This window comes from Colobus angolensis, unplaced genomic scaffold (genome assembly GCF_000951035.1).
Source record: "Colobus angolensis palliatus isolate OR3802 unplaced genomic scaffold, Cang.pa_1.0 Scaffold166, whole genome shotgun sequence".
Classification (NCBI taxonomy): Eukaryota; Metazoa; Chordata; class Mammalia; order Primates; family Cercopithecidae; genus Colobus; species Colobus angolensis.
Genome location: NW_012114777.1, coordinates 3,285,192 through 3,294,152, shown reverse-complemented (window position 1 = coordinate 3,294,152; position 8,961 = coordinate 3,285,192). Strand labels below are relative to the sequence as shown.

Below are 8,961 nucleotides of genomic sequence, written 5' to 3'. Positions count from 1 at the left end.
GTCTCGATCTCCTGACCTCGTGATCCGCCCGTCTCGGCCTCCCAAAGTGCTGGGATTACAGGCTTGAGCCACCGCGCCTGGCCTGGACATTGTTAATCAACTACTGTTTGCCAATAATACAGTTGTATAGGTAAGTGAGTGTCCACTAGAGGGAAGCATATGTTTATGAAAAAACCTTTCAGATTCCTTTGAAAAAGTGAACTGTATGGATAAAAACTTTCCAAATAAAGTAATTTGAAGAGAATACCAAATACAAGATTAAGCCTCATTATTCTACCCTGGGTGTGTATAAGGAAATACACATGTAACTTAACGTATGGAAATCCATGACCTCATCAGCCCTTAAACTGCACATCCCAACATCCTTAGGTGTTGTCTATTAGATTAGCAAAAATAACCGTGAAAACTGTACCCCAGGGCACTGGTTGAGTAAGTGCGATTACACATCATTTATAGCTCTGTTAACTGACTGACTTCTGTGATTTCAGATTTGCAGTAAATAGTGAATAATAAGACAGTTTTGATCCTTTAGCACAAAATTATCAATTTGGAAATGTATGTTCTCAAGGAAAAGCAAAATGAAAGAAACCTGATATAAAGACAGTCCTAAAAATGCTGTTTATACTACTGAAAATACTGGAACTGACACCAATTCCCCAAAATAGAGAGATGGTTAAGCAAGCTATGGATTGCTTAAAAATCACAAATGATACAGCAAGACCCTGTTTTATTGAATCAAAGGTACTGTTGATTTTAAACACACACCAGTATTAGATATAAAAAAAAGTGTGAAAATGCATCTTAGAATTTATGGAATATTTTTGAAATACATGAAAAATTAGTCATTAATAGAAGGAGCTAAACTGGGAGCCAGTTTGTTTCAGCTTCATGAAAACTTTCTATTGCCATAGAGTGGTAATGCTGCCATCTTTTTGTTTTTATCAGAATCTGCTTTGAAATTAGAGAAAAATATAGCACATGCTAACTGTGACCAAAAATTTAACTTTGTGGAGTTCAGAACTACATTTTCCTTTTTTTTTTTCCTTCTTTTTTATTTTTATTTTTTGAGATGGAGTCTTGCTCTGTTGCCCATGCTGCAGTGCAATGGCACGATCTGGACTCACTGCAACCTTCACCTCCACCTCAGGTTTAAGCCATTCTCCTGCCTCAGCCTCCCAAGTAGCTGGGATTACAGGCACGTGCCACTGTGCCCGGCTAATTTTTATATTTTTTAGTAGAGATGGGATTTTACCATGTTGGCCAGGCTAGTTTCAAACTCCTGACATCAAGTAATCTGCCCTCCTTGGCCTCCCGAAGTGCTAGGATTACAGGCATGAGTCACTGCGCCTGTACATTTTCTAGTGTTGACTATTCTAGGAAAAATTTGGAGAGGTTTTTTTTTTCTTTTTTCCAGCTTAGAGGCTATACTAAAGTCAATATTGAGTGCAAAGGAAAATTTCTATTGTCTTCTCTTTTTTGCCCTAGTGAGGCCAACTTCTCCAAAGCTCAGATTTTGTCAGATATTCTGTTCTTCCATCTGCTCCAGCCTGCATGTTCCCCTGTTTAACCTCCTGCTGGCCTCTTACTTACTTAGGGATAAGGAAGATTAGTTTTTATCTATGACAGCATAATGTTGTGGTTAAAAATACAGATGCTATGACTAGACTCCCTGGATTAGAATCCTTGCTTTGTGACCTTGGGCATATTACTTAACTTCTCTGTGCCTTGGTATTTCCATCTATGAAGTCGAGATAGCAATAATCCTATCATAAGGTTGTTATGAGGATTAAGCAGCCTGCTATTAATGAAGTACCAGGAATGAATGCTTAGTAGGTGTACATAAAATGGAAATATAGTCAGTCTTACCTACACGGATTGAAAATTGGTAAAACAAGGTAGCCTAAATAAAATGTTAAAAAAAAAAAGTGATAGGACCTCAAAGCAGAGATGTTTAAAATAGGAATTATAGTCGTCCCTTGGGATTGGTTCCAGGACCACCTCCTCTTACTACAATCCAGATAATCAAGTCTCTAAGATGGCCTAGTATTTGCATATAACCTGCCACATCCTCCCATATACTTTAAATCATCTCTAGATTACCTATAATACCTAATATTAGGTTGGTGCACAAGTAATTGTGTCTTTTGCCATTGAAAGTAATGTAAATACTATATAAATAGTGGTTATACTATATTTAAAAAAGAATTGTTTTCTTATTGTTGTATTATTATTATTATTATTTTTTTGAGATGGAGTCTTGCTCTGTCACCTAGATTGGAGTGCAGTGGTGCGATCTCAACTCATTGCAGCCTCTGCCTCCCGGGTTCAAGTGATTCTCCTGCCTCAGCCTCGAAGTAGCTGGGATTACTGGTGCCCGCCATCATGCCCAGCTACTTTTTGTATTTTAATAGAGACGAGGTTTCACCATGTTGCCCAGGCTGGTCTTGAACTCCTGACCTCAGGTGATCTTGCCTTGGCCTCCCAAAGTGCTGTGATTACAGGCATGAGCCACTGCACCTGGCCTTATTTTATTTTTATTTTTATTTGAGACGGAGTTTCACTCTTGTAGCCCAGGCTGGAGTGCAATGTCGCGATCTCAGCTCACTGCACCCTCCCCCTGGCTGGGTTCAGGCGATTCTTCTGCCTCAGCCTCCTGAGTAGCTGGGACTACAGGTGCGCAGCACCATACCCAGCTAATTTTTTTGTATTTTTATTAGAGACGGGGTTTCTCCATGTTGGGCAGGCTGGTCTCGAACTCCTGACCTCAGGTGATGCACCCGCCTTGGCCACCCAAAGTGCTGGGATTACAGGTGTGAACTACTGCGCCCAGCCTTATTTTTTATTATTACTTTTTTGCAAAAATTATCCATCCAAGTTGGTTGACTCACAGATGTGGAACCCACAGATATGGAGGGCTAACTGTACTGTTACATTATAGGCACTTTGGAGGGAAAAATACTATTTAAAAAGGAAGCTTGACATAATTAATTTACTTTTAGCCAAGCTGTTTACCAACAGACTGTTTTGACATATTTCAGGGTGCTGACACCTTTACGGCGAAAGTTAATATTGAAGTACAGTTGGCTTCAGAACTGGCTATTGCTGCCATAGAAAAAAATGGTGGTGTTGTTACTACAGCCTTCTATGATCCAAGAAGTCTGGGTAAGCTTGTTCCATGGTCATTTTCTTCTTTCTCTCTTTGTCTTATATTGGCTACTACTTTTAAATTACTTACTGAATGGCAAATGTTGGTAGTAGTTTGGATGTAGTATTTGATCTACATCTACCATATGGATTATTATGATTTAAAGAATACAGCATGTTGCTGACACAAATACCAAGGGCAAAAAAGGCTCTCAGCCCCTCCCCTGAACTGTAGAACTGCATCTGCCTGCCTGGCAAATTCTCTTGAATGTCTAGCAGGGACCTAAAATGTAGCATGTCTCATGTCTGAAATGTCTCTTTTCTCTCTCTTTTTTTAAGACAGAGTCTTGCTCTGTCGCCCAGGCTGCAGTGCGTGATCTCTGCTCACTGCAATCGCCGCCTGCCTCCCAGGTTCAAGCAATCCTCCTGTCTCAGCCACCGGAGTAGTTGGGGTTACAGGTGCCCGCCACCACACCCAGCTAATTTTTATATTTTGGGTAGAGACAAGTTTCACCATGTTGTCAAAGCTGGTCTCGAACTCTTGACCTCAAGTGATCCGCCCTTCTCAGCCTCCCAAAGTGCTGGGATTACAGGTGTGAACCACCACACCCAACCCCTCTTTTCTCTTTTACCTCAGCCTGGCTCATCTTGTAGTCTTCCCTATGTAAGTAAATGACAAGTCCATCCAAAATTTAGAGTCCTGAACTTTTTCTTTTATGCCCTAATAAATCTTTTGAGTTGTTTCTTCAAACTATCCACATTTGACCACTTCTCCAGCTACTGCCAGTCTGTCCTAACCACTGTCCTCTTGCCTGGATGACTGTGGGCCTTCAGGTGGCCTCTCTGTTGTTGCTTCCATCTGCAGTGGAGTGACGTGGCACGAGATTCCTTTTAAAGCATGGATTATCACTCCTTTGCACAAAACCTTCAGTGGTGTCCACGCTGCTCCTACAAGGCTGGCTGTGATCTGCACCAGCTCTTGTCCCTCCTGATGTTCCCCTGCTCCCTCCGTTCCCTTACTGGCCACCTGCTTTGGATTTCCTCCACACTCCAAGCCCTGTGTACTGTGTACTTTCAGCTTTGGCCTCTGCTGTTCCCCCTGCCTGGAGCTTCCCCCACCTGGAATATTCATGGCTTTGGGCCCCATTGTTCCAGGTCTCTGCTTATTAGGAGATCTTTCTCACCTGTACTAAAAAAAGAGCATATGTACACACATGCACATGTGTAGTGTGCACATGCACACACACACTTGCACAGGCACATCCTGTCCCCTTGCCCTGCATTGTGTTTGACCCTGGCGGCTGTCACCAGCTGACAAAGTATAAGTTCATTTCTCTCCATTCATTCTTTCTTTCCCATCTCTCAGGATGATGGAGACCTTTTACTACCTGCTGTATCTCCAGCACATAGAACGATGCCTGGTATCTAGAAGAGACTCACTTAAATTTTGTTGAATAAATTAATAGGATTTTTCAAGTTGCAAAGATGACAACCAAATGTAACTTGTTGACTAAATGCTTTACAAAGGATTCTTTGGTGCTTTTACATTCAAATGGGAGTCAAACATTTCCTGGCCAAATTGTATGATTAGAAGAAAATTCTTTGAAAATTAATATATAAAAAGGAAAAAGGGAAGGATTTGTGTCGTCTGTATGTAGAGTTTGAAACAAATACCTACCATTTCGTTTTGCCAATAATTGAAAGCTTTTAAAAAATATTCATCAAAGGCTGGGCGCAATGGCTCATGCCTGTAATCCCAGCACTTTGGGAGGCCGAGGTGGGTGGATCACATGAAGTCAGGAGTTGTAGACCAGCCTGGCCAACGTGGCGAAACCCCATCTCTACTAAACATACAAAAATTAGTGGGGTGTGGTGGCGGGCGCATGTAATCCCAGCTACTCGGGAAGCTAAGGCAGGAGAATCCCTTGAACCTGGGAGCAGAGGTTGTAGTGGGCTGAGATCGCGCCACTGCACTCCAGGCTGGGTGACAGAGTGAGACTGTCTCAAAAAAAAAAAAAAAAATTTGCTAACGTGGTGATTCCATTTTCCCTCATTTATTATAGATGAGCATCTTTTCTTATTTTGGTCTGTCACTCAGTTTTTAGGGTGAGCTGCCTCAAATATGAAAACCAGTATTTTTCTTTAAAAGAGTCACAGACATTTTGGAAGGACTTTGCGTTAGTGTGTTTTTCAGTCATTGTTACCACAATGTGGTGGTGGCATTCGTTCTCTAGCCAGATGCCCTCTGCCACCCTGAGCTGGCATCTTCGGAGGCACCCTCAGCCTTGATGCTCTTGTGCGTGGCTCTCTCCAGTAGCTCTGCGGGTTGTCCCAGGAGCTTTTTATTGAAAAAGTAATAAAACAAATCCAATCACAGGTTTATCACTTAGTAATTTTGGCTCTGAATAATTTACTTTGTTGTGCTTTAGTTTTCCAAGTTATAGAACATTTTTAATTTTTTTTGCACCATGGTCTCACTCTGTCACCCAGGCTGGAATGTAGGGGTGTGATCAAGACTGACTGCAACCTCCGACTCCTGGGCTCAAGTGATCCTCCTACCTCAGCCTCATGAGTAGCTGGGACTACAGGTGTGTGCCACCATGCCTGGCTAATTTAATTTTTATAAAGATGGGGATCTCACTGTGTTGCCCATGCTGGTCTCAAACTCCTGGTTTCAAGTGATCCTTCTGCCACAGCCTCCCAAAGTGGTGGGATTATAGGTGTGAGCCACCATGTCGGGCCAGAATTTTTTTTTTTTCTCTTTTCGTTTGTGATGGTCTTGCTCTCTCAGGCTGGAGTGCAGTTCCACTCACTGCAACCTCAAACTCCTGGGCTCAAATCCTCCCACCTAGGCTCCCTGAGTAACTGGGACTACAGGTGCCTGTCACCACGCTAGTTTTTTTTTGTTTTATGTTTTGTAGAGATGAGGTCTCACTATGTTGCTCAGGATGGTCTTGAAATCCTGGGCTCAAGCAATTCTACCTGCCAAGGTGCTGGCATTAAAAGCATTAGCCATTGTGCCTGGCCTACAAACTTCTTTCTTAAATATATTTTGAAGATACTTTCTTGATGATTCAAGGACATCCAGTATTTACTTACCCTCTGTTGTAGGTGAAATAGGTAGGATGGTTTATCCAGAGCATGACCCGGCTTTAGGTGGCTCTGCTTTCTAATTCTTGGTCTTGACCCTTAGCAAATAGCTTCCAGTTCTCATTTCTGTGAGTGGCCTGCCCGGAGTACCTCTTAATCGCCATTTCTCATTTGCCCTGTTTGGAGATACTGCTAGGTAATGCAGTGTATTAGAGCTGTATAAAACAGCTGTCATATTCTTGCATTCAGCAAACAGCCAGTGGCTAGTGTTTGCTAGATACTGTTCCAGCTGATGGAGAGACGGTAGTGCAAGAGTCGAAAGTCCCTTCCTGGCTGGGCGCAGTGGCCTCACACCTGTAATCCCAGCACTTTGGGAGGCCAAGTCAGGTGGATCACCTGAGTTCAGGAGTTCGAGATCAGCCTGGCCAACACGGCAAAACCCCATCTCTACTAAAAATACAAAAATTAGCTGAGCCTGGTGGTGCATGCCTGTAATCCCAGCTACTTGGGAGGTTGAGGCAGGAGAATCACTTGAGTCTGGGAGGTGGAGGTTGCAGTGAGCCGAGATCATGCCACTGTACTCTAGCCTGGGTGACAGAGCGAGACTTTGTCTCAAAAAAAAAAAAAAAAAAATCTCCTTCACAGAGCTTATGCCCTGGTGGGTGATAGTTAACATCTGTCTCATTGTATACCAAATACTATACATGTGTGAATGGATTCCATGGATTAAATCAGGTAAACTTTGTAATTGCTCTGTGACATATGTACTATTGTTTTAAGGTTCTCAGTAATTTCCTTAGTACTGTTTTGATTTCTGTAACCGGCTTTGGTTAAGGGTGCATTGCTAACACGTGATGAGTAGAGTGTCAGTTGTATTCATACAGTTATCTATTTGTGTAATTGTTTTCTAAGCTATCTAAAGGCCCTCTGGCATCTGTGATATCTTGTGCGTAGGCCTTTTTTTCACTCTCACTTTCAGAACACATGTCTTGGGTATTTAAAATGTTTAAAAACAGAACTGGGGCTATGCAGCATTCCTTGGTTCGTTTCACATAAAATTTCTTCGCCAGCTCTTTGGTTAAAGCTAACTCATTTTAGTAAAATTGGTTTTCCAGAAATCTTAGTACTTCTTAATTTCTAAACAAGATCCATATAAGCATTTTTGGAGTCTTCATGGTTCTTTGACTTGCCATTTGGACACCTTGGTTTTCTGTTTTAGGACTTCCTACTAGTGGTATGGGCAGCGGGACTCCATCTTGCTCTAATACACTGGAGGCAGTATGCCATAAAAATGTTTTGTGTTTTAACATGGGGCTTAAGTACAATGTTACCAATGTTTAGAAATTCATTAATCATTGGTAACCCAGGGGAGTAACTTTGCCTCTCAAGATGCAAACTATTGAAAATGAAGCATTTCCATTTGCTTACGTAAGACAAGCATATATAATAAAAAGTTCTTGGAATTAAGTTCTCATCTCACTAATATTTAAAAATTAATAATTGGCCCGGTATGGTTGCTCATGCCTGTAATCCCAGCACTTTGGGAGGCCCAGGTGGGTGGATCACCTGAGGTCAAGAGTCCTAGACCAGCCTGACAACATGGTGAAACCCGTCTTTAGTAAAAATACAAAATGATTCGGGCGTGATGGCACATGCCTGTAATCCCAGCTACTCGGGAGACTGAGGCAGGAGAATTGCTTGAACCCGTGAGGCAGAGGTTGCAGTGAGCCGAGATGGTGCCATTGCACTCCAGCCTGGGCAACAAGAGTGAAACTCCGTCTCAAAAATAAATAAATAAAAATTAATAATCAAGAGAAACTCTGTAACATCTCTGTGTTACAGTGTTACATCTCTATGTTAGAGTTACATCTCTAGGTATATCTATGAGCTAATATTTGCATCTCACTTTTTAAATTTAAATTTTCTTTTAGACATTGTATGCAAACCTGTTCCATTCTTTCTTCGTGGACAACCCATTCCAAAAAGAATGCTTCCGCCAGAAGAACTGGTGCCGTATTACACTGATGCAAAGAATCGTGGGTACCTGGCGGATCCTGCCAAATTTCCTGAAGCACGACTTGAACTCGCCAGGAAGTATGGTTATATCTTACCTGATATCACTAAAGATGAACTCTTCAAAATGCTCTGTACTAGGAAGGATCCAAGACAGATTTTCTTTGGTCTTGCTCCAGGATGGGTGGTGAATATGACCGATAAGAAAATCCTAAAACCTACAGATGAAAATCTCCTTAAGTATTATAGCTCATGAATTCCTGCCCAAGAAAGCAAGAAAGCAGAGTTGTTAAAGAGTACTGGAATAGGGGCTGAATGATCTATATTCCTCATTGCATTTTCCTTATGTATAATTTTCCAGTTGGTGATGTTACTTTTCAATGTACTCATATGTCTCATTTTCATCTAAAATTAAAATGGCAGGAAACAAGGACTGCATAGAGAACTGAGTCTGTGTGGGTTCTGTCTCAAAGATATAAACTCCCTGATAGTCTATGGAAGGAAAATGACAACTATTTTAGAATATTTCTAGTTTGTTTTTTCAATGATCTTTTCATCCAGACCTTGTTACTGTTACAGACCAGAATGAATGCACAAGTGGAATGGGATTGACCTGTAGGCCTCCTCTGCCAAGATGAGAGCATATGGAATGAGCTGGTGACCCCTCTCTTAATCTGTAGCCTCAGGGAAACATGGCTACCCAGTGTCAAGATG

At 41.8% G+C, this 8,961-nt stretch overlaps 1 protein-coding gene across 1 annotated transcript in view; it reads left to right on the top strand.

Moving 5' to 3' along the window:
• The window catches only part of MRPL15 (mitochondrial ribosomal protein L15), a 17,526-nt gene extending 8,834 nt beyond the window's left edge, over positions 1-8,692 (top strand). Inside the window, exons 3-4 of the mRNA XM_011937619.1 lie at positions 3,019-3,162; positions 8,166-8,692. Of these exons, the coding sequence (XP_011793009.1) occupies positions 3,019-3,162; positions 8,166-8,503 (482 nt within the window). The 3' untranslated portion in view covers positions 8,504-8,692. The remainder of the gene's footprint in view (positions 1-3,018; positions 3,163-8,165) is intronic.
• Positions 8,693-8,961: the final 269 nt, after the last annotated feature.